This window comes from Electrona antarctica (assembly GCF_951216825.1).
Source record: "Electrona antarctica genome assembly, chromosome: 4".
In the NCBI taxonomy this organism is placed as follows: Eukaryota; Metazoa; Chordata; class Actinopteri; order Myctophiformes; family Myctophidae; genus Electrona; species Electrona antarctica.
The window spans coordinates 48,879,731-48,906,181 of record NC_136809.1 but is presented as its reverse complement, the minus strand read 5'-3'; the positions used below and the strand labels follow the sequence as shown (position 1 = coordinate 48,906,181).

The 26,451-nt window shown below is 45.9% G+C and overlaps 1 protein-coding gene across 8 annotated transcripts in view; it reads left to right on the top strand.

The window, feature by feature from the left end:
• The window catches only part of nfixa (nuclear factor I/Xa), a 115,335-nt gene that overhangs the window by 41,733 nt on the left and 47,151 nt on the right, over window positions 1-26,451 (top strand). For all 8 annotated transcript variants that reach the window (XR_013789948.1, XM_079500340.1, XM_079500339.1 and 5 more), the window contains 2 exons: window positions 25,649-25,711; window positions 26,100-26,174. Coding sequence is in view for 7 of the 8 variants with exons in the window: in XM_079500340.1 (XP_079356466.1) it covers window positions 25,649-25,711; window positions 26,100-26,174 (138 nt within the window). In the remaining variant the exon portion in view is untranslated. The remainder of the gene's footprint in view (window positions 1-25,648; window positions 25,712-26,099; window positions 26,175-26,451) is intronic.

Here is a 26,451-nt window from a genome sequence, read left to right as displayed (position 1 = left end):
TTGTCTGGCCGAGGCCTGGGACTCGCCCACTGTCCTCTGCCCATGTACTGAGCTCTTTTGTTGGGAGGGAGAGTAGAGGGAGGCTCGGCTGGCTGCGGCTGGCAAAAAGGGTCATTCTGTGGGGAAGAAAGATTTTGGAGTGGTGCGTGCGTGCGTGCGTGCGTGCGTGCGTGCGTGCGTGTGTGCGTGTGTGCACCGTGCTCAGAACGTTTTAGGGTTGCCACTTGATTACTGTTCGACACTTTACTGTCCGTCTGTCCGTACTGCATATCCGTCCCTATGTATGTCTGTCCGTCGGTCCATTCATCACACACCTACAGCCGGCTACAGTAGGCCGCTGTTTCTCAACCTCAGGTCTGGGGACCACCATGGGTCCAAATGGACACTTTTAGGCCTGTCAGATTGAGTGTAGATTGGGTGGGGGGGGTCCGTTTTAAGGTCTCCGTGGCCTATAATGGATGTCAAAGTGGGGGTCCCTGAGATGGAAGCGGTGGAGGAGGAGCCCCCCTGTCGCGCGGCCCGGCCCGTCGCTGTGACGTCTGGGTTGACTTGAGGTTGGCAGTGGAGTCGCGCCAGGCTCTGCCTCCCTCGTATGACCTCACCCTCTGTCTGCTGCCCTCACCAAGAAAACAATGCACAAAGAGTGGCTCAAGCATGTATGAGAGTGTCTGTGTGTGTGTGTGCGTGTGCGTGTGCACGTGTGCGCGTGTGCAAACGTGTGTGTTTAAGATAGCAGTGCAACTCCTGGCACCCGTGGGCCTCTCCTCTCCTCCTCTCCTCTCTCTCCTCTCCTCTCCTCTCCTCTCTCCTCTCCTCTCCTCTCCTCTCCCCTCTCCTCCTCTCCTCTCCTCTCCTCTCCTCTCCTCTCCTCTCCTCTCCTCTCCTCTCCTCTCTCCCTCCATGGCTCTATCCCTCATTCCATCTTCTCTCTTCCTACACGTTCCTTAATCCTCAGACTGCATAGCAACCAGCACACACACACACGTGCGCACCCACGCACGCACACACACACACACGCACATGCACATGCACATGCACATGCACATGCACACACTCAGACATTTACAGTACACACGTGACGAAACTGAGCAAATGTCAGTCCTTGTCAGTTGCATCAAACTTTGCTTTCATTGGATCATATAATCTGCCTTCATCGCACTGATTGGCCAGTGTGTGCCTACACCCCTCTATTCCCGCTCTCTCACACACACACACACACACACACACACACACACACACACACACACACACACACACACACACACACACACACACACACACACACACACACTTGTGTTCTGTACTTCCTCTGTTGAGCTGTCTGGCTGGCATCTTCTCCAGGCTCGGCGCCAAAGTGTCAAAGGTGATCACCGCTTGGCAGTGCCAACTCTATGGCCTTCCGCTTTGCGGTCGCATGTATCCGTGGGTGTGTGTGTGTGCGTGTGTGTGTGTGTGTGCGCGCAGTGCGCACATTTGTCTACTGTGACTGACAACGTGACCACTTTGATCATGCTCTCTCTCCTGGAGTTGGTCTCTTTGTGTGCACATCACTCTGCCCTATACTCTCTCTCTCTCTCTCTCTCTCTCTCTCTCTCTCTCTGATATATTTGGTACTTGATACGTTCATATACTTCATGATAAAATTGAACAATCTAACACATCTATGTTAACCATGCACATTAACAATGGCATCACTTTTTTGGGCACATTTTAAAAACAATTGTGTTAAGTTTTGGGTTTTTTCCCCAAAAAGTGAAAATAGGAGCCACAGATTATGAGCTTGTAGAGCTGCTATCTGTTGTACGGAGACGTGTCATTGGGGCTTAAAGGAGTTGTTCACCCAAAACAATTATATCTATTACTTATTACTCTATTACTTCTAATCTATTACGCACCCCATGAAGCCTTGAATTCACCGAGGTGTATTTGTGTGTTTCTGTGGCGTTTTCCCAAGCATTGGATGAACGGCTGAGTCTGAGGAATAAACTCAAGGCTTCATGGGTGTGTAATTCATAGAAAATTAGGTTCAGAAAATGAACCACTTAAAATTCTTCTATGCACAAATTGAACCCTGCATTCTCTCTCTCTCTCTCTCTCTCTCTCTCTCTCTCTCTCTCTCTCACCCCCCCCCCCCCCCCCCCCTCCCTCCCCTAGACACAGATTGACAGGGTTAAGTCACTGTGGGATGGTTCCCAGTACTTCCCACAGAGACACATACTGTGTGTTGTAATGTATCTCCCATCTCATCCAGTGTGTGCTCGTGGGATCAATATCTCCCATAATAACCACAGAACCACGCACGCACGCACAGAGCGCTTTACATGGATTGTACATTACATTCACCCATTCACACACACACATTCACACACCGATGGCAGAGGAAACTATGCTCATCAATTAGGGGTTCAGCGTCTTGCTCAAGGACACTTCGACACCAACTCTGGGGAGCCCGGGATCGAACAGGGAGCCTCACCCGGCTGCTCTACCCCTGAGCCACTGCCGCCCCAAATGGAACCAAATGGACCCGACAGGGTGACATTTGTACACTATTGGAGTTTAACCCATTTTGGGCGGGATTTGGTGTTTTAACCATTATGTTATAATTTAGCTATTGAAAAATAGCAGATCTACAAGCTCGTAGCGCGCCAACTTGTAGGTCTGCTATTTTTGAAAAATCGTGAAAATGCAGCACAAATCTTTGAATATATATATATATAAGACTTTTATTTCGACGTCAGGCCTAAATGGGCAAAAAAAAATAGATCAACAAACCTTATTGATATATCTTGTGATACAACATGGTCATACACATTTTATTTCCTTGTTGATGTTGTATAGAGTTGCTCTTAGATTTTCACCCAAAAATATTCCTCTCAGGAGAAGAGAGCTGAACCCATTTAGACCTGAGACCAGATTCTACAAAATGTCTTCTAAAATCATGCCAGTTTTCTGAAAAACCCTATGTTTCTACAGTATGTCAGTTGTTCTCATACTATTTCATGTCAAGGACCCCAAACATTATATGTATAATTGGCCGCCGACCCCCCCCCCCCCCCCCCCCCCCCCCCCCCCCCCATCTGAACATAATTTATGTTGTTCCAGGGACCAGGGGATACTGTGTATATACATGCAAAGATTTGCGCGAAACACATTTTCACGATTTTTCAAAAATAGCACGATCTACATTAAGCTCGTATAGTGCCGCGCTATAAGCGGTCCCGCTTTAATTGGGCCCAAAATGGTTTAACCCACTTAGGCCTGAGATCAGATTCTAAGAATGTCTTCTACATCCTGACAGTTTTCTGAAAAAGCTATGTTTCTATGTCAGTCGTTCTTCGATTTTTCAAAAAATAGCAGACCTACAAGCTCGTAGCGCGCCACTCGGTGGCGCGCTACGAGCTTGTAGATCTGCTATTTTTCAATAGCTAAAGCATAACATAATGCTAACACCAAAAGGGGTTCCCGCCCAAAATGGTTTAATGACGTATTGTTATAGCTTCGTTAAAAAAGCCGCACGCTCGCTCCTCTTCGTCTCATTGATGTGCTCCTCCAGAGAAACATCACTTGGCCGAGGAAGAATGTTTTCTATCGCTCTTATCTCAGCGGTGCTTTTGGGAGGAGTGGCAACATTGCCTTGTGTGTGTGTGTGTGTGTGTGTGTCTGTTGTGTGTGTGTGTGTGCGTGCGTGCGTGCGTGCGGAGGAGGATGTTTTCTCTCTGTCTTATCGACGTGTCCTTGGCCAGTGCGAGTGCATCAGCTCTGCGCTGCTCTCTCTCCATTAACTCCCGTGATATAAACAGATGCCACAGCGCTCAAAGCACCCAAGGACGTTCCTGTTTCACCAAGGACGGCGTTTAACCCATTTTGGGCCGGGAACCCCTTTTTGGTGTTTTAAAACATTATGTTATAATTTAGCTATTGAAAAATAGCAGATCTACAAGCTCATAGCGCGCCACCGAGTGGCGCGCTACGAGCTTGTAGGTCTGCTATTTTTGAAAAATCACACCCGTGTGAACTGAGTGGTGTAAGGTCTTATATAGCCTGATCAGCTCTGATCTGACGTAATGTCTGACGTAATGAAATCACACCCGGGTGAACTGGGTGACCATAGCAACCGTGCTCATTTTTTGGTACGAACAGACAGACAGACAGACAGACAGACACGTAAACTAACAAAGCCAGTCGTAGGAGTGGTTTACACCACTCAAAAACCGTGAAAATATTTATTTCAGAAGACTGGAGGATTTAGAAGAAATCTTTTACATTTTGAGGTCAGGCCTAAATTGGTTAAGGGAGGGAAGACAATCACATTTCCATTTGGGTACAAGTTGGGTTTTTTTATTTTTATTATTATTATTACAAAACCCACAGTGGTTAAAAAACACAGTAAAAATGAGGTGCAGGGGTAAAGGTTCCTGCCCACCACTGGGGTTCAGTTTTCTGAAAAAGCTATGTTTCTATGTCAGTCGTTCTTCGATTTTTCAAAAATAGCAGACCTACAAGCTCGTAGCGCGCCACTCGGTGGCGCGCTATGAGCTTGTAGATCTGCTATTTTTCAATAGCTAAAGCATAGAAAAACAGTAAAAATGAGGTTCAGGGGTAAAGGTTCCTGCCCACCACTGGGGTTCAAATGGTCCATGGTGACAATTCAATCCAAAGAGGGGATCTTAACCGTATCACTGCCACCTGGTGGACGCAAGAGCCAACAAGCGCTTGACTAGTGCTGACCCGAATGTACTTGGTCTTAGTGTGATTTGCGTCCGGTTTGGGCGTCCATTTTTGATGCTAAATATTTATTTAGCACTTAATAAAACAAGAAAGTGGAATACAGAGCATGTAGTTCATACTTAAATAAATATGGTGCCAGAGGCATGCAACCAATCAGAAGGGGGTGAGAGAACACGGGTTCTCAATAAGAACAGTCCCAAATTTGGTGTCCAAATCGAAAAAAACGTGGAAGTAGACGGTTCTTCCGGGTGCTTCAAAACGCCACTGAGCAACTTCCACTGAAATGAATAGCGGTGGGGGCGGGGCTATCGCTCCGGTTCAATCTCTATCCTTTTAATACTCTATGGTCTCATCAGATTAAGGAGGGGTTACCTAAAAAATACCATAAGGCCTCAATTATAAGAGGCTCTGGAATATTAAGTCCTTGTCAGAGAGACAACTAGACCAATCCAATCCACTTTATTTATAAAACACATTTAGAACAACAGTGTTGAACCAAAGTGCCGACAAGACAAAATATTAAAACACCAAGAGCAAAAACAACAATCGATCAACTGGCCAACATGAAGACGTGATGCAGTGGAAACAGCAACGCTTAGTCAGCATGTTCCAACGCCAAGGAGTACAACAAAGGGGATTTTAAACACAGCCAAGGTTTGGGAAGCTCCTCCTAACATGAGGTAGAAGATGGTTCCACAGCAGTGGTCTAATATCTGCCCTGCAGGATTTCAGCGTTGAGTGTGTGATCTTAAGAAGTGACTGGTCAGTAGAGACCTCAGGACCCTTAGCAGTGTTACAGACTCCTATACAGGTGACAATTAGCAGTATGTTGTTGTTAACAGTAGTTTCCACATTTTCCAAGTATGGCCATTTGTAATTACTATATTAGGTACAGGCTGCTATGCGGCCCTCACATCTTGAGTACGAGTGACACTATCCTGAGAGAGAGAGAGAGAGAGAGAGAGAGAGAGCTCCAGTGCCCACAACGGTGGTCAGACTTACCTTAAAGCACCCCACTGCTGGCCAGATGTGTGTGTGTGTGTGTGTGTGTGTGTGTGTGTGTGTGTGTGTCTGTGCGTGTGTGCGTGTGTGCGTGCGTGCGTGCGTGCGTGCGTGCGTGCGTGCGTGCGTGCGTGCGTGCGAGAGTGAGACAGCACAAAGAAGCACAGTGTGTATCTGGGCCAAGAGGGAACGGTGAGGGAGAATTTGAGTTTCAGCCTGGCACTGCTCTCTCTCTCTCTATCGATTCAATTTCAATTCAAAGTGTCTGTCTCTCTCTCTATCTATCTCTCTCTCTCTCTCTCTCTATCGATTCAATTTCAATTAAAAATCTCTCTCTCTCTCTCCCCACTGGCACAGCTTAAGTAAAAGTATCGATACTGCAATATAGAAGTACTCCGTTACGAGTAAATGTCTGTAAAAGTGTACTTGAGTAAAAGTATATTGGCATCAAAATGTACTTGAAGTAACAAGAGTAGAAAGTACTCATTGTGCAGAATGTCCGATTTAAAGTGTCAAATGTATAAAATACGCATTGTGAGCTTGTAGATCTGCTATTTTCAAAAGATTATTATACATTTGAAAGCTTTGAATGGGACCATTCTGCAATAGAGGGTATGCACGTGACATCATCATCATACCCGGAAGTTATGCGGGAACGCCTACTGAGTGGCAAAATCTACTTTCTGGCCTTTACAGCCCATACATCCACATTAAAGTTCTGATTGCTTTAAACGATGATAAACAACATTAAACTCACTTTGCCACTCGATTTGCCACTCACTTTATGCATGCGCATGCAACCATGCACTCTATAATGAGTACTTTTACTTTTGATACTTTAAGTACATTTTGAAGCCAATACTTTTGTACTTTTCCTCAACTACATTTTGAATTCGGGACTTCTACTTGTAACAAACTAGTTCTACATTGCAGTATTGATACAGTACTTTTTTTTTTTTAATTCTGGGTAGTGACACACTCTCAACTTCCTGGTCGTCTCTCTCTCTCTCTCTCTCTCTCTCTCTCTCTCTCTCTCTCTCTCTCTCTCTCTCTCTTTCTCTCTCTCTCTCTCTCTCTCTCTCTCTCTCTCCCTCTCTCTCCCTCTCTCCTCTCTCTGTCCTGTATGGCCACATTGCTCTTGTATGATGTCCTCTCTGGTGTTACAGCGCTGCCTGTTATCTAGCAGACTGTTCCCTGTATTATGCCCTCTCTGGTGTTACAGCGCTGCCTGTTATCTAGCAGACTGTTCCCTGCTCTCATTTCTCCTTGTAATCCTGCAGCATAATTGCACTCAAGTGCGCTTCAACTAATCTTTTTATTTCTTCTTCTTCTTCTTTATTTCCCCTGTGCAAAGTTTCTTTGCTTTAATCTCTTCTCCGGTGTGCTTTACATTGTTGGTGCTCTCTCTCTCTCTCTCTCCCGGGACCCTCCGTTTCGGTCATTCTCTCTCCAGCATGGGTTCTTCTTTCATTCTTTTCTTTACCTCCCTTTTCATGCTCGCAGATCTGCAAATAGATCTGCTATTTATTTAGCGTGATTGTGGTTAAGTGTGTCTGTGAGTTTTCTAAATATTGAACCAATGACGAGCATTAACAAGAGCTTGTGACCAAATCATAACTCCATTGGATCCACCAGAATGTTTCATTTCCTGAAACGGAAGCGTTTTGGACACAAGGTTTCCACGGCCTGCAGCGACACTAAGATACAAAGACACATCCCACGTTTGTAGCTGCTGCAAAAGCTACAAGAGCTACAAAGCTACAAAAACATTTCGCCGTAGTTTCAACTTCAGCTACAAAGATACAAAGCTACAAATAATACTGTGTAGCTTTGCATATTTATTTGAATAAATGTGATAAGTGTGAATGCACGGGCAGATGCAAAAGATACAAAGATGCAAAGGCTACACAGTGTATTTGTAGCTTTTGCAGCTTTTGCAGCAGTCTACGTCCAAACGTGGGATGCATCCTCACGTCGCTGGCTTCCGTTGAAAATGAATGGTAGACTGTATCTTTGCATCTGCCTCTACTCCACCCCCTGCATGGTGCTCCTCCATCACTGTGTCCTCCCGTATCACTTCTTGCTGCCTAGTTTGATCTATATGCTGGACGCATAAAGTTTTGCAGATGTCTGTTTAACTCGTTCACACATGCTCTATGTACTGTATGCTGGTTGGAGAGTCATGAGCTTGTAGATAAAATAACGTGCACTGTTGTTTTGAAAATCTCTATCTTATGGAGAACCTAAAAGCCAGCTGTTAAAGTTCTGCACTAACCAACACCCCCCCCCCCCCCCATACACACACACACACACCCCCCTTTCCCTTGCCGTCCTGTGTGTGTGCATGGGGTTGTGTTTATCTGGCCCGTGGTGGCGCATGCATGTGGGCAAAGTAACTCAGTACATTTACTTAACCTACTGTACTTTTAGACCCATTTAGACCTGAGTTAAAAACATTCACTCTGAAAGAATATATATTCAAAGATGTGCGCCACATTTTCACGATTTAAAAAAAATATCAGACCTACAAGCTCATAGCGCGCCACTCGGTGGCGTGCTATGAGCTTGTAGATCTGCTATTTTTCAATAGCTAAATTATAACATAATGTTTAAAACACCAAAAGGGGTTCCCGCCCAAAATGGGTTAAGTACAATTTTGAGGTGTTTGTATACTTTACTTGTGTTTTTTGCCAATTTCCAATTACTTCTACTCCACTACACCTCAACCATTGTACATTTATTCCACTACATTTATTTTAACACTTTAGTTCGTGGTTTTGATTATTATTATTAAAAAAAAGATGATTACAAAAAAAAAGCGACGCATTGTGAGCTAGTAGTTTTCAAAAGATGTTCATACAATTGAGAACTTGAAATGTCACATTCTGCATAATGAGTACTTAATTACTATACTTTTGGCACTTTAAGTACTTATTAGAGAGATGACTTCCAATATTTTGACACTGACGAAGGCCTGCGCGCCGAAACGCGTTTGTCTGTCTGGTATGACTGCTGCTGCGGAGCACTATGATCATTAAACAAAGACTCTTACTCGATTGAGAGTGCGGCTTTTATTAATTTTTTTAGAGATGACTTCCGCACACCCGGTTTAATTTGACAGCAGGTGCGTATAGGTCCTGGCAGAGCAGCACACGTTTTGGAGAAGGAGGAGAGACCCGCACACTTCAAGAGTTTTATTTTATTTTAGATAAGAGTCATACAGTAGCAACGTTTCGGCCTTTCGGCCTTCTTTGGCACTTTAAGTACCAAAAGTGTAAGCCTACAGTACATTGTGATGTCAATACATTTTTATATTCCGCACTTTAACTTGTAACAGTATAGTATATTTCTATATTGCAGCGTTGATATACTTTCACTGAATAAGTACAAAGTGTGAGTACTCTTTCCACCACTGCATGCATGTGGGGCTGCAGCGCTGCACTGCTGCTGCGGTCCTTAACACGGGCCTGGGGTCCTCTCTCTCTCTCTCTCTCCCCTCCCCAAACGCCCCTGTTAGGGTCCTTTTCAAGCCGAGTGGAGATGGAGGTTGACGGGCTAATAATGGCGGTGTCAGCACCACTTACGGGACAGTTATATCAGTATCAGCGCGGCATGGGGCGACGTTCACACTCTGTTAGGCTGGGTCGTGAACCGTGCTGCATGCATGGGGGGCCCCCGGGCTTAGCCACCGCATGCACGGGGGGTGTGTGTGCGTGTGTGTGCGTGTGCATGTGTGTGTGTGTGTGTGTGCGTGTACACTCGCTCGCACGCTGGAATAAAGACAGGCTGCTACTAGGGGAGGGGCACATACACATGCTTGTGCGCGGTTAACAGTGATATCCAAACAAAGTGGTCTTTGTGACATGCACGCACACACGCACGCACACACACACACCGAGCACATAGTAAGCAAGCAGCGTACGCCCACAACTTTTCTATAGCATGTTCCTGTTGATGTACGTTTCCGTCATTGGAAGCAGCTGTGTCTCGTTCATCACGCTCGGCTCCCAGGGTCTGATAGAGTCGGAGTTAATCAACGTGTCGGCTAAGTCAACGCCGGTCCTGATTAAGAGGCGTCTCCCGCTATCAAAGGCTTTTCCGCTCGCTTTGTTGCTCGCTTTCTCTCTCTCTCTCTGTCTCTGTCTCTCTGTCTCTCTCTCTCTCTGTCTCTCTCTCTGTCTCTGTCTCTCTCTCTCTCTGTCTCTCTCTCTGTCTCTGTCTCTCTCTCTCTCTGTCTCTCTCTCTGTCTCTGTCTCTCTCTCTCTCTGTCTCTCTCTGTCTCTCTGTCTCTTTCTCTGTCTCTCTGTCTCTCTCTCTCTGTCTCTTTCTCTGTCTCTCTGTCTCTCTCTCTCTTTCTCTGTCTCTGTCTCTCTCTCTGTCTCTCTCTCTCTGTGTCTCTCTCTGTCTCTGTCTGTCTCTGTCTCTGTCTCTGTCTCTCTCCTGTTGTATCCTCATAGATGTGGGTCAAGTTCAAGAATGGACTTCTTAGACACAGTGACATCCTTGTTGTTAGTTTTAACACAAGTAACCAAATGGAAGCCCTCGTGGGGTCAAAACAATGTAACCAAATGGACCATTGTGTGGGTCAACAAATCTATATGTAACCACATGAACCCTTGTGGGTCAAAACAATGTAACCAAATGGACCCTTGTGGGTCAAAACAATGTAACCAAAAGTTCCATTTTACACTCTGAGTTCCAAATGGACACGTTGAGAGCGTTTCTCAGTCTGTATACAGTATGCTGCTCTTCTGTGTTTCCGCTCCCTGAGGTCCTGAGAGACTGACTGCCAGCGGGCTGTCCAAAAACCAAGCCTGCAGCATCACTCCCAGGCACTGAATCCCATTTATATATACACGCGGCTATATCTGTGTTAATTATGCATCAGGGTTGTGTTTTTGCGGCGTCTGTCGCTCGCGCCGCCACAGCGGAGCAAACTATCACAACTCCATGGGATAAAGAACAGGGATTTACCTGCCCCGAGAACCGCTCCATGTGTTTTAACCCATTTAGACATGACGCCGAAATTAAAAAAAAATCTTCTAAATCCTGAAATACCTGTGTTTCTATATCAGTGGTGCTCAATATTTCATGTCAAGGACCCCAAAAATTATATGTAATTGGCCACCGATCCCCATCTGAAAATATGTTGTTCCAGTGACCCCCCCGGAAGCAAAGATTTTAGTTAAAAACGCTGTGAAAGAATAAATATTCAAAGATTTGCACCACATTTTCACAATTTTTCAAAAATAGCTATTTTTCATAATGCTTAAAACACCAAAAGGGGTTCCCGCCCAGAATGGGTTAATTAACGCCAGTAGTGCCGTTTCCTTAACACATTTACTGACCATTTACTGACGTCTTTGACGTCTTTTTTTCCCAACTAGACTGGTGCCCGGCTGTAGAGCACCGAGTCGGTAACGATGGAAGTTGGAGATATGCCCCACCCGGCTATGCAATACCCGTTGTACCCGTGTCAGAGTACCCGTGCCACCCATCTGTCTGTGTCCTTTTTATCCTATATATGGAGTTCTGTGTCAGGTGGGCATACCTGTCAGAACAGGCCAGCGCCACTGTATAGAGCCTGGGCAGGGGCCTTTTGTGGCGGTTCTGGACAACCGTGGGTCCGACCGACTCGACGTCGGGCACTGCACTCCCCGTGGGGGTGTGGAACGCGTGTGTCGAATATGAAGTCGGTGGGGGCGAACGGTTCTCGAGTTACGGTTTAGGGATAAGAGGTATAAGGCACAGACGAAAATTGGGCCCTGTGCCGTTTACTGTAAAATGAATACAGTACACAACAATGAGCTATCCTGTAATAGATGTTCTTGCTGCTTGTTACGTGTTTTTGCCAAATGGATGCATTCAACCGCTTAACAGGGCCGTGAAATGGCTGTGATGAACGGCTATGATGTAAGATATCTGCAACCTCTGCGTCCTGACGCTTTCTGTGCAGCAGGGCTTCAGTGTAGGTCTGCTTCCACACATTTCTCCCAGAAATAAATGCACCGTGTCGAATTAGCTGTTGTTACAGCTAATTCGACATGGTGCATTTATCTACATATTTATGTGTGCTTCCGTGGCATATACGGGTATATTCTTTTAACAGCTGACCTCATTGTAAACGTGAACCAAGACCGTAGTGTTCATTTAACTCCATACGAGTGCACACTTATACACACATTCTACAACTGTAACTGTGTGAAAATGTTACAATGTACTTTGTCTTCATGTGTATATACTGCTATCTCATGGCGAACCTTCCCAAATTTGGGTTTTGCATGAATTGGTAACATAACACGGCCAAAATGTACACCATACCAGCCAGCATTCAGTGATACTGATACCGTTCTTCTCCACCACCAATACAGAAGTTAATTTACTCGGTAACAGGTACGGTCGGTCGCCCCTATTTCATCTCCCCCCGCTTTTTTCCGCCAACCTCACGCCGACTGCTCGGTGCGGCGGTTCTTGTATTCTTTATTTTTTGTTTTTACTTAGAAATAAGTTTAGGGTTAGGCATAGTTTTACTGGGGTTACGTTTAGGTATAGGGTTAGGTTTAGGCATAGTTTTACTGAGGTTAAGGTTAGGAATAAGGTTAGGTTTAACCGTTTAAGCATCATGTACTTAGGTTACTTTAGGAATACCAGGCCGCGCAGTTCCACCGGCTGTACGCCCGAGGCGAGTTGGTATAGGGGCGAGTTGTTTGGTATTCATTTCCTCTACGGTCCCTGCCCAGTACTTGATGTGATTTCCATCGATACGGCCAAGAGGTGGAGGAGGTTGGGGTTGTGTACCGTGCGTGCGTGCGTGCGTGCGTGCGATGGGGAAAAGGAGAAAGAGAAAAGGGTGGGATAGAGAAGAGAGAGGGGCAGCCAGATAACCCAATCGCCAACCCGTGTGGCAGAGCACCGAAGTCCGACGACGTCACTATCGGTAGAGGGCGCTAAGTCCACGGGTTCATGTACGTTTTATTTGCATTGTAATTCCCATATAGTGAAATCATCCCGGCCGTTTCACTCATAAGGATATGAAGAATCAACTGACTGTGAGAAAACGCTAATGTTACTGCTGACGAATAATTTTCGCTAGAAACAGACCGTATTAAATATGACTGACTGACTGACTTAAAACGATACAGCAACACCTCCCCGACAATATCTATAGTTATTTATGTTAGGACCACAATGCTCCAATGTACCACATAGAGAAAACCTTCCGTGAGCCAGCGGATGAGCGAGTGACGTCTTTCCACGGTCACACTACTAGTCTCTGCTCCACACTTAACTGCCTCTACACACACACGGACATTCAATTTCCCCCCATTTACCCCTCGCATCGTTCCCTTTCCCCTAATCATTAGCCCTCTCCCTCCTTTACACTCCTCCTCCCTCCAGCCTTCTCTTCTCTCCTCCCCATTACCCCCCCCCCCCCCCCCCCCCCCCCCGCCTCTCTCTCTCTCTCTCTCTCTCTCTCTCTCTCTCTCTCTCTCTTGCGCGCCCTTACCCGGGTCTCCCAGCATGCCTCTCTCTCCTGGGTGTTCTGGGAGTGTGCGTGTGTGTGTGAGCGTGTGTGTGTGTGTGTGTGTGTGTGCGTGTGCGTGTGTGCGTGGCGTGTTGGCAGAGCGTGGGCGCAGGCGGCTCACAGACGGACGCACAGATGGGCGGCAAGCTGCGCCGGGCGGCCAGGCACACCTGCTCCACACACACACACACACACACACACACACACACACACAGAGCCCCGCGCTTGCTGCCACCTTGCCTCACAGCCTGCTGGCCTGGCACAGTGGCATAGAGAGAGACAAAAGCATGCACGTGCATGCATGCATGTGCATGCACACAAATATGCAGTGTGTGTGTGTATGTATGTATGTATGTATATATATATATAGTACAGTATATGCATACATCAAATTAAATGAGTTCTCTGGGTCTTAATTTTTTTAATGGATGATTTAGTACATTACGGGTGTCATTTTTCAAAAAATGTTAAAATAAAACAACACGTTTTCTAAAATGGCAAGAACAGCCAACAGATCGACTGCATGCCCCACGCCACAGCAGCACCGCCACACTTTGTGTGAGCTTGTATAGATCGGCTGTTTGGGACTCGATCGCGGTTACGTTCACTCATGTGCATTTGAAAAGGTCAAGTTCACAGTGCTGATGATGCCACATGGGGTCCTGGCTGCACACGGACAACTCTTTCAACTTGGACTCTCTCACATTCAAAGTATATACGAGACCTCTTATGTCGGAACAGACAGATTCTCTCGTTATGACGAGAGGACTCGAGGATCTCGTGTTTCCTTAACCCATTTAGGGCTGACGTCGAAATAAAAAAAAAACGTTCGCTCTGAAAGAATATATATTTTTATATATTTTTAATAATATATATATATTATTTGTGCCGCATTTTTACGATAAAAAAAAAATAGCAGACCTACAAGCTCGTAGCGCGCCACTCGGTGGCGCGCTACGAGCTTGTAGATCTGCTATCTTTCAATAGCTAAAGCATAACATAATGCTTAGTTAAAACACCAAAAGGGGTTCCCGCCCAGAATGGGTTAAAGCGAACATTTTATTATAAATAATAAAATGTTGTTTCATGTATTTTAATTTAATTTTATTACAGGAAAAAAAAATGAAATGAAATAATGTTGAAATAAAAGAGCCGAGTTGAACATCTGTGTGGGATAGCCGGCAGGATTAGGAGGGTGTGGAACATTTTAAGCGCATTAAGGATTAAAAAAAGGTCAGAATGTTTAGCAACATACCGATAAACCTCTTAAGCGAAACCCAATTGGGAGGCTGTACGCCGTTATCCTGTGTTTGGGAGAGGAGAGGGGGGGGGGGGGGGGTCGGGGGGATCGGGGGGGGGGGCTTTACATTTGTTCCAGCTGGGAGGGGAATGTCTATAAACCAGCGAAGCAATGGCTGATGCACGCACACACGCACGCACGCACGCACACACACACACACACACACACACACACACACACACACACACACACACACGTACGTACTGTGTACGTTGGACCAGTGGTTCCACCAAGTGGACTCCAGGGACTCTCTGGGTTCCTTTTAGTTTAGGGGGTCTTAGATTGATCCTCACGCGTCCGTAACTCTGACATGTGTGCTTTAAATGGAACCAAATTCCATGTGTATATACACTGAGTCAGAGTTGAGGGGAGACCTTGAAATGTAATAGGAGTTTGAGAAAGCATTGTGTTCTATAGACACACGCTGGTCTATAGTGTGCATCAGTCTCCAACTCTGTGGTTGTTTGAGCTACTATAAGACCAGACACCAGTTCAATCGGGACGATATGACTTGCAGTAGCCTTAGCCTATACGTCTTGTCAACCAGTATTTATTAAAATAACGTCTTATTAAAAATAAAAAGGATTGCAGCTATATTGTACACGTGTATTATTATTATTATTCACATTATTATTGGTATTAGTATGCACTCAAATGGTGAATGATTTTCCTTTCTGTTCTCTGTGTTATGTCAAATGTGTTGCTGGGTCGCAAGACAAATTTCAGTGCGAGCTGAGATAAAAGTACTATATCATATCATATCAAATCAATGCTATGCTTGTTCTGGTGGCACAGAGCAGAAACTGACCCAGACAGTAGCACACACCTGCAGGGCAATACTTCATCACAACCTGGAGGGATGGGTGGATGGATGGATGGATGCAGTGGCGACATTTAGAGGGGCAGGTGCTCAAGTGAAAAAAAGGGCACTTTGTGCAGCGCGTGGAACCGGCCGGTTGCCTTAATAGTGTGAGATTTATAGATTTTGCGGCATAAATAATATATTAGAAGCTTTTTATCAAGAATTGATCAATGTCACCATGGTCCACATACTGTACACTGTACAAATAAATAATAATAATAATCAAAAGGGCACATTGCTGTCCAGAGGGCAAAGGGCAGGTGCTCTAGCACCACCTAGTGTCTGTCTGTGCATGCCACTGGATGGATGGGTAGGTGGGTGGGTGACTTGGATGGACATTCCATGGATGGAGGATGGGTGGAGAGAGCAGTGAATGAAGTGTGAACCGATGGAGATATTAGGGTGGAGGAGAGCTGGCTCTAAGCTGAGGAGTGACGGACTGGGTTCAGATGGATGAGAACACCACAGAAACTGTGCAGATGACGCTCACACAAGACAGATCACCCAAATAGTATATGAAGGGACGTCAGGGAGAGAGTGAGAGCCATGGTGATGGATGGAGGGATTTGGAGACAGATGTTTTACTTAAGTAAACAGTACCACAATATAAAAATATATATACATACAGTACCAAAGTAAGAGTAGTATAATCTTCCAATTTTTAAGAAATTAAAATAAAATAGGGCCTAAGTGGTGTAATAGTAATAGTGGTGTTATAGGGCTATGTTTTGTAATAGTAATCTAAATCTCAGAGACTTCTCAGTACAATATTTCCCTCCGAGATTTAGGCCTAGTAGAGTACAAAGTATAAAGTATCAATTCATCAAGTAAAGTAAAAGTACAGTAGCTCAGAATTGAGTGAGGAGTGTGAGAGAGAGAGAGAGAGAGAGAGAGAGAGAGAGAGAGAGAGAGAGAGAGAGAGAGGACAATAAGACAGACAGACAGACAGACAGAGCACAGTGGGAGGTATACAGTACAGTACAATATCAGGCCAGGAGGGGTTCTGTTATTGGCTGTGGTGGAGTCATGTGACCCCTCTGTTATTGGCTGTGGTGGAGTCATGTGACCCCTCTGTTATTGGCTGTGGTGGAGTCATGTGACTCCTCTGTTATTGGCTGTGGTGGAGTCATGTGATCTGTGGTCGGACGGTTAGGCCTGCGTTTGTGGGGGGGGGGGTTGAACCAGAGACTATTGCTCTTTAATGCCTGTGGGTGAATCGGTGATATGTGGAAGTAATGCATCTGGCCGGCCTCACAGCGGGATGTGGTTCTGAGGCACCTCCCGTGGGAAGACGTGTGGGGAGAGAAGAAATATACACTTCACCATTTTTACACTCTCGGATTTCAATTAACACTCTGTGGAAGTAATTTTTTTTTAATGGATTTCATGGCTTTTACGGGAACTGTGTCACGCGGATGTGTACGCGGTGTAATGCATCTGCGTTCGGTCCGTTCGCCCCGTGGGTCCGCGCCTGTACGTGCACTTCCGCGTGCATGTGTGGGTTGAATTCACACACGCATCAATCATGTTATATGTATCTTATCCCACGACCACGTCCAAGTATGCAGAGGAGGCCAAAGTCGTTTCTGGTTCACACAATTAAAAAAGTGCACCATTGTCACAGTGTGCAATTAAAACATTTTACATCCAGTTTGTGGGCAGTTGTACAGCAGATTTCTAACGAGATTTTTATTCTTTTTCTATACAAGAGCTTCAAAGTTCAAACAGTCATCACAAAGATTGAACCCAAATAGCTAAGCCCCTCCCCAAACTGCAATGGTCCAATCACAGCTAAGCATAAGAGTGGCGACACGCTTTGATCTCGCCGCAAAGCGGGTGCCTATGGGCTATAGTTCCAAACATTGGAACTATGCCATTGAGATAGAATGAGCACTTCCACATTCCATTGTTACAATGGGAGTCAACGCGATAGTGTCGCCACTCTCTTACTAGATTACTCTGGGTCAGACATAACCTCTCCACCAATAGTTTTTCTATATGATAAAACATTGTTTTAAAATAGAAATGTCACGCACATATTTTTCCAGTGCATATGGCAGGCCTTGTTGACGGATTTGGAAGAGATTTTGAAGGTCTGGTTCCAAAAATGAACCAGTATTTACTATTTAATGTGTAAAATCCATGATATTTACATTGGGATGAACGAGCCCGGCTGGGAAGTGTCCAAGTGGGAGTGTCTTAAGTGGGAGAGGGCGGGGCTTAGCTAAAGGTGAATTGTGGGGCGAATGAAGGAATGACAAACACAATGAGCTGCAGATCCAGCTGCCACTAATCGGTACATCACATCAAAAAACGAATGTAGCGACTTTTACCTTCTCTGCAGATATAGCACATTTTGTGTATGTGCGCGCGTGCGTGCGTGCGTGCATGCATGCATGCATGCGTGCGTGCGTGCGTGCGTGCGTGTATATGCGTCGCTGTGGGGCTTATAGGGTCGAGAGGGTTCCGGGGGGTTCGAGACGGGGTCGCTGGTGGCGGTGGCTGGGAGTTTGAGGTGGATCGAGGGGAACACAAGGTTTTTTTTTTTTCGGGGAGCTGCAGGGCCATGATTGTGCCTGCTGTGGTGGGGAGGACTTTGGGGGTCTGCGGCCTGGAGATAAGCGGCTGGATGAGTAGCTGGGAGGCTGGGCTGGGGGGGTGGTGGTGAGGCAGGGGGGTAGATGTGGGGTTGGGGGTGGGTGGGTGGATGGGTGGGTGCCTGCAGCTGGTGGAGTGGTGATAACCAGCAATGGTGGAAAAAGTACTCCCATTTTTTTTTTTTTATTGTTTTACTTAACTAAAAGTATCAATATATAGAAATACTCTGTTACAAGTTCGGAATCCAAAATGTACTTAAAGTACCAAAAGTATAAAGTACTCTTTATGGAGAATGTCTCATTTAAGGTTTTCAAATAAATGTGTAATGTGTAATAATCTTTTGAAAATAGCAGATCTACAAGCTCACAATGCGACGCATTAGTGAGCTTGTAGATTTGACTATTTTCAAATGGCTGAACTGTGTATAGGGCTGAAGTGCTTAATACAATCTACTAAGTAACTAGTAACTAAAGCTGACAAATAATTGCAGTGGAGTAAAAGTACAATATTTGCCTCTGAGATGTAGTGGAGTAGAAGTAAAAGTATTGAAAATGTGACATACTCAAGAAAAGTACAAATGTCCATATATGGAGCTGGTATTTCCATCTAAACATACTTAAAGCGTCTAAAGTAAAAGTACTCACTATGCAGATTGCAGAATGTCCCAATTCACAAAACCTTTTTTTCAAAAATATCAGAGCTACAAGCTCACAACGAATCGCATCATCACATGTGAGCTCTTTTTGAATAGTCGAAGAAGGGCTCAAGTGGTTCATGTTTTTTTTTATATAATATTAATAATAATCTCAATCTACAAAGTAACTTGTAACTAATGAATTGCATCGCTTTTCCAAGTGCTCAAAGCACTTTATAATGGTTCATTCATTCCATACATTGGGAGGTGAAGCGGCGAACAGTCGACGCCTCTCGTCATATAATTGAATGAGTAAAAAAAAATCTACTCAGCAGTGGCAGTGATTCAGAATGAGTGGTGAAGTGCTGAGCGGTTAGCACGGTGTTAGCCAGCTGAATGCTGGCACAGCTCACACGTACTGTACAACAAGCCTTGCTTGCTTCAGAACAGGACACTGTAGTATACTGTATGTGGTGGTGATGATATGCAGCTGTAATGGAGTTCCCCCCCAGTTCCAAGGCTGCATGCTCTTTCAAAAGACAGTGTTTTTTATAATGGCTGACAAAGTGGTTTATTTTTCCGTTAATTAGTTAGAAAATAGAACTGTAGGAATCAAACGTATGTAAATGGTGAACTGTATGGGGCGTCTGTGGCTCAAGAGGTAGAGCAGGTCGTCCAATGATCCATGGGTCGGCGGTTCGAATCCCGGCTCCTCCTGTCTACATGTCGAAGTGTCCTTGGGCAAGACACTGAACCCCAAATTGCTCCCGATGTGCTGGTTGGTGCCTTGCATGGCTTCCGCCGCAATCGGTGTATGAATGTGTGTGTGAATGGGTGAATGTAATGCACAATCTATGTAAAGCGCCTTGGATAAAGGCGCTATATAAATGCACCATTTACCATTTATTTACATTTATCACACAGGAATCAAATAATACATTATCTCCAAACGACGCTAACTAACTATTATTTTCCTCACATTGAGAACGGTGGTTTTTCTTGGGTCGTGTGCAGCAGCCGTCCGTCCATCCATCCGCTGCACCGAGTTCCTGATAGTCTTGGTCGTGACTTACGGTAACTGGGAACCGTCGTGAAACCAAGTCCATCGTCACCTCCGCGCCGTCCATCACAGGCGACCTGCATCCTCTCAGGATAGGATACGCTGTCTCATGAGACTTAGTTTTTCTGTCAACACTTTCTTGGCTTTTAGTGTATTCACTGCATTTCTTAGACACTTGGGGGGGGGGGGGGGGGGGGGTAGGTTTTTAACCACATCAACCCTAAGAAATAGGCAAACATTCTGCAAACATAGCTGGTCTAACCCATTTTGACCTGAGATCAGATTCTAAAAATGTCTTCTACATCCTGACAGTTGTCTGAAAAAGCTATGTTTCTATGTCAGTCGTTCTTCGATTTTTCAAAAATAGCAGACCTACAAGCTCATAGCACTCGGTGGCGCGCTATGAGCTTGTAGATCTGCTATTTTTCAATAGCTAAAGCATAACATAATGCTAACACCAAAAGGGGTTCAAAACAGGCTCCCATGCAGTGGACGGTGAGGGATTGTAGATTGACGTACAACGCAGTGCAGGGTTCATGTGGTTAATGGTGTTGAGTGATATGATGGGCTAAAGGGTTGATATAAATTCCAACACGCTATCCAGAGTGCGTGCCGTTCTTTATCTTCGGGTGTTCCACAAATCCTCAAACTATCTCTGCAGCACTCGACCCTCCTGGACCATCGGCCGAGTTAGACCGTTTGATTAACGTCGGTGCGGCTTGAAGCACGCTCACCATTTCACCATCAATCCTCCCCTCAATGCCTCCTCCTGTCTGCCGTTTGCTCTCTTCTCTTCTTGTGTGTGATGTCGGAGAGCTGCTGTACCTCTTCTGAATTCCTGGAGTTGGTTACAGGAATGCTTTACAGCAGTGTGTTTTCAACCTTTTTTCCATATCAAGGTCCATTCATCATTTGAGCCACGGCCCATCCTTTTGATGAGATTTAGCCTCTCACACCCAAAACTAAAGAATATTTTGTTATCGTTGGATAAGATTGTGTCCACAATTCCATGCTGTATTGATCGTAAATCCGCCCACCTTTCCGCCCGCCGTTTGCCCAGGAATCGTCCCACCACCGCGTGCTCCTCGCCGAGCCGGTTCCGTGGAGCCCTCCGCCGTCCCTGGGCGACCCTGCGTTCCTGAGCTAGGGGGCCCGATCGGCTCCCTCTGCCCCAGAATGGCGCCTCGTAGTCGGGGGGCAGAGTAAGCCGGTCAAGGCCCTGGGTGAATCTCGTTCGCTGGAGCTCCAGCCTCGTTCGGCTGGATTGGGGCTCGATTAGCTCTCTCTGCCCCAGAACGGTGCCTCGTGGGCGGGTCGAGGCCCCCGAAATCATGGATGTCCCGACCGGAGCTCCACAGCTCCGGGGACCACCCAGGCCGCCCGGTCCGCCCGGGACCCCCGGACCCGACCGGGGTGGGGGGGAACTTTGCCCCAGACCTCCTGGGCTCCGACGGACTTCCAGGCTCTGCCAAGGACCGAATTAACTTTTTCTATCCCAAAACAGTGCCTCGTCCAGAGCGCGTCAAGCCCTGGGTTGAGCCCTGGAGGTCTCGCCAGTGCTAGAGCCGTAAAAATCTTCTCTTATGGGGGTCCCTGGCATATCTTTTCAAATGGTCCGCAGGCTAATGAGTGTCAATTTGGGGGTCCTTGACATGGAAAGGTTTGCGAACCACTGCATTACATTACATTACATTACACAGGGAAAGCGAGCATAAAACGTGCACGCTCTTTACATGCTCACTTTGAGTTTGAGGGACACCGACCATCATACAACAACATACTGTAGGGCTTAAAGTAGCTAACATGGCTTATAACATTTTAGCTGTCATTCAAAGTAAAACACACACACACGTTGCACATGCACACGCAATTGCTAGAATCAAGCACACCAAAAACATCATATAAATAAACCTTAGTCAGTCTGTCTGTCAGTTTTTGCTGCTGTTACCCTGAAGGTGAAACGGTGGAGTTTAGTCGCTGCTTCCTGCCAAGTAGTTCTAGACGTGTCCGCCTGCCTGCCAGCCTCCTCTCATCCACCATGAGCCTGCACCGTTCTCACACTCGCTCTCTTTCACACTCCTCCTACAGTGGTGTGTATGACGTTGAGTCAGCGCATGCAGGCCAGGCAGGCCTGTGTCTGACGGATGTCAACATGACAGGAGCACTAGTAGCTTTTTAATGGGACTGCAAGTCATTATGATGAGTCTGATGATGAGGTACGGGTCAATGCCAGAAAGAGACAAAAACATTGCATTGAAAGCAAAACTATGCAATACTGTGGCTCCTTGTTTCCTTGTTTCATAAAGGCAAGCAGTGCAACATTGAACATTTTTATTCAGGAATTCAATTTAAATATAGCGAAAATAGCTAATCTACAAGCTCAAAACACATGCGACACGTTGTGAGCTTGTAGATCGGCTGTTTTTGCTATGACAGTAATAATATGCAATGTGGCCTTTTGGAGTGAGTGTGGAAATATGGTAGCCCTCTGGAGTGAGTGTGGAAATGTTGTGGCCCTCTGGAATGAGTGTGGAAATATGGTGGCCCTCTGGAGTGAGTGTGGAAATATGGTGGCCCTCTGGAGTGAATGTGGAAATATGGTGGCCCTCTGGAGTGAGTGTGGTAATAATGGTGGCCCTCTGGAGTGAGTGTGGTAATAATGGTGGCCCTCTGGAGTGAATGTGGAAATATGGTGGCCCTCTGGAGTGAGTGTGGAAATGTTGTGGCCCTCTGGAATGAGTGTGGAAATATGGTAGCCCTCTGGAGTGAGTGTGGAAATGTTGTGGCCCTCTGGAATGAGTGTGGAAATATGGTAGCCCTCTGGAGTGAGTGTGGAAATGTTGTGGCCCTCTGGAATGAGTGTGGAAATATGGTGGCCCTCTGGAGTGAGTGTGGTAATAATGGTGGCCCTCTGGAGTGAATGTGGAAATATGGTGGCCCTCTGGAGTGAGTGTGGAAATGTTGTGGCCCTCTGGAATGAGTGTGGAAATATGGTAGCCCTCTGGAGTGAGTGTGGAAATGTTGTGGCCCTCTGGAATGAGTGTGGAAATATGGTAGCCCTCTGGAGTGAGTGTGGAAATGTTGTGGCCCTCTGGAATGAGTGTGGAAATATGGTAGCCCTCTGGAGTGAGTGTGGAAATGTTGTGGCCCTCTGGAATGAGTGTGGAAATATGGTGGCCCTCTGGAGTGAGTGTGGTAATAATGGTGGCCCTCTGGAGTGAATGTGGAAATATGGTGGCCCTCTGGAGTGAGTGTGGTAATAATGGTGGCCCTCTGGAGTGAATGTGGAAATATGGTGGCCCTCTGGAGTGAGTGTGGAAATATGGTGTCCCTCTGGAGTGAGTGTGGAACTATGGTGGCCCTCTGGAGTGAGTGTGGAACTATGGTGGCCCTCTGGAGTGAGTGTGGAACTATGGTGGCCCTCTGGAGTGAGTGTGGAACTATGGTGGCCCTCTGCATCGTCAAAGTTGCCCACCCCTGTACTAGTGCACAGTGTGGTATATCATTCAGACTCCATCTTAGCCCGTAGCACTTGCTGTAGCACTTGCACTATAGCCTTGACGACCTTACAGGCGTTATGTATGCAAAGGCTCAACTTATGTAGTTTAGATAGTATTTTATAGCACTCTATAGTGTACACTTATTGTACAGATATTCTACCATTAGACAGATGTTATAGGTTCTTAGCTTACTTATGATTCTATATGACTATTGTTTATGTATTTGATATATTCTTCTTTACTGTAAATCGCTCTGGATTAAGAGTATCTGCTAAAATGCCTAAATTGCAGCCTACTACTGCACTGTATATTGATGCCATACAACAGAATCTGGGTTTAGACTGTCGCTGTATCCATTACAGGGTTGAAGGATTTATGTGTGATTTATTTATGTTGCTTATCTGTGGAAAAATAGGATTTCCTACCTAAGCATTCCCTTTTTCAACAGTAGATTATCAGATGCTTTAGATGGAAGTGAAGCGTGCCGGAATGTCTACTCTACCTGATCGTCTTAAATGGCATGCGTTACGGCTTCTGAAAGCTTGTCACCGAGCCCAGTGGCGAAAATACTATACAGTAGCCTACAGCTAGAAAATAATAATACTACAGTAGCCTACAGCTACAAAATAATAATACTACAGTAGCCTACAGCTAGAAAATAATAATACTACAGTAGCCTACAGCTAAACAAAATAATACTACAGTAGCCTACAGCTAAAAGAAATAATACTACAGTAGCCTACAGCTAAAAGAAATAATACTACAGTAGCCTACAGCTAAAACAAATAATACTACAGTAGCCTACAGCTAAAAAGAAACTGGGGTCGTTTTCTCAACAGCATTCGTTGGCCAACATGCATGTTTACACTCGGTGTATGTACCTGTGTGTGTGTGTGTGTGTGTGCGTGTGCGTGTGCGTGTGCGTGTGCGTGTGCGTGTGCGTGTGTGTGTGTGTGTGTGTGTGTGTTTGTATATATTTGGGCACGTGCTCGGCAGGGCGCGGGCCCGCATGTTTGGAGTGGGTGCCGTCAGCTAGCAGGAATGCGGTGCTACCGCCAATGCTAAGATGGCTGCCAAGCTCTATAAGATGGCTGCCAGGATTCCACGGAGCCGCGGCGCGAGAGAGAGAGACACTAGTGAAAAGCATACGAGGAGGAGAGGAGCTCTCCTTCTTTTTTTGTGTATTTTTACGCTCTTTCATTCCTGTCCTTTCCATCTCCCCCGGTCTGTCTCTCTCTCTCTCTCCCTCATTCCGTGTGGCGAGGCAGGGGTTCGTTCGTTCGTAGCGCAGTAAGACAGGTCTGTTATTGTTTCTGCTGGGTAATCTGCGGCTTAGCGTGGCTGTGAGGAGAGCCTGCTGGCAAGCGTCTGTGTGCTCTGTTATCACCTACAGGCTGGCAGATAAACACCTCCCTTCTTTGCCTCGCTAAGGTAGAAAAAAGCTAAAGCAACAGGATGGATCTGGGCGGGTATAAGCACTGGAGATAAAGATGCCTCTCACACTCTGTCTGCACTCTCAGTCACATTATATACGCAAAACCTTGTGTCCACCAGACGCGCGTTTGTGTGTGTGTGTGTGTGCGCGTGTAGGTGTGTGTGTGAGTGCGTGTGCATGTGTTGCCACACACACACACACACACACACACACGAGTGAGAGCAGATCACCTGGCACAGCCAAGTTTTCACAGGGTGTGTGCACATGAAAGCGTTGGAGAAAGGGAGAGTGTGACAGACAAATAGAGTGAGAAAAAACCTAGGCAGAGATCGACTGAGTAAGAGAGAGAGGTGTGTGTGTGCGCGTGTGCGTGTGTGTGCGTGTGTGTGCGTGTGTGTGTGTGCGTGTGTGTGTGTGCAAGGTGCTCTGTTTATGTTGACTAAATCCTAGCAGCAAGAGGTATTAAGGGGATTAGATAGAGGCATACGATGGCGTGGTTAGATACTAGATGCCACATAGCAGCGTGCCGTAAATCACTGCACCTTAACCCTTAAGACCTGAGACCAGATTCTACAAATCTGTCTTCTAAATCCTAACGGTTTTCTGAAAATCCCCCATGTTTCTACTGTCAGTTGGTGCTTCACCCTTTTCATGATAATGTGCTTAGTTGGCCCACCGACCCCCATCTCACAACATGTTGTTCCAGGGACCCCACAGAAGCAAAGATGATGAGTTCAAAAAATGTTCGCTCTGAAAGAATATAAATTCAAAGTTTTGCACATACGTTTTCATGATTACATTACATTACATGGTTACATTCATGATTACATTATTTGATATGAGAGACATGCACGCACACACACAACACTCACGCGACACACACAAAATATATATATTGTGTAATAGCCGCAACAGGAATATATGCATTAACCACGCTATCCGAAATAGCAGATCTACAAGCTCACCTTTCTCTCTCTCTCTCTCTCTCTCTCTCTCCCTCTCAGAATCTGGACAATCAGACAGCTCCAGTCAACAGGGTGACACAGACATCAAACCGCCGCCCAATGGTAGGTACACAGCACGTGGCGCGCACGTATGTCCATGTCTGCAGCGCCATCATATCAGCATGCTATAATTGATTTCATCACGCTTATCATTGTTGCCATATCCCAATTATGGATCCAATTAGCAGGCACACTCACGCAGATGTTGGTCCACAAAAGCACTCGCAGATGGTCCTTTCAGGGATGTTGTTTTGTTTTTATAATCTTTTTTTTTCTTTCCACTTTCCATTTTTTTTTTTTTTTGGATTTACTGTATCACGCTTTTCTGATTAAGTTTTTTCTATATGGCTCAGTTCCCGTTATTTGCAGCTTGTGTGTGTGTGTGCGTGTGCGTGTGCGTGTGTGTGTGCGCGCTGTGATCACATCCTTGTTTCTTCTGTCTTCACTACAGGGCATCTGAGTTTCCAGGACTGCTTCGTCACTTCGGGAGTGTGGAATGTGGCGGAGCTGGTCAGAGTGTCACAGAGTAAGTAACAACCTACCACCAAGAAGACCCTCCATGATCACAATTATACTAATGAGACTGTGAGACCCTTAATGACCCGCTAGCGACCCCTAGAGACCACGCTGCATCGTAACACCCACCCAGAACAAGGTTGTTATACTTTGAACCCAACCCTCCATGAGGGCCGAGCTCCAAAAGTGGTTCTTTGGTGTACCACTCTACAAAAAGTGGTATATACCACTTTTAAAAGTGGTATATACCACTACATACCACTTTTTGTAGGGTGGTATACCAAAGA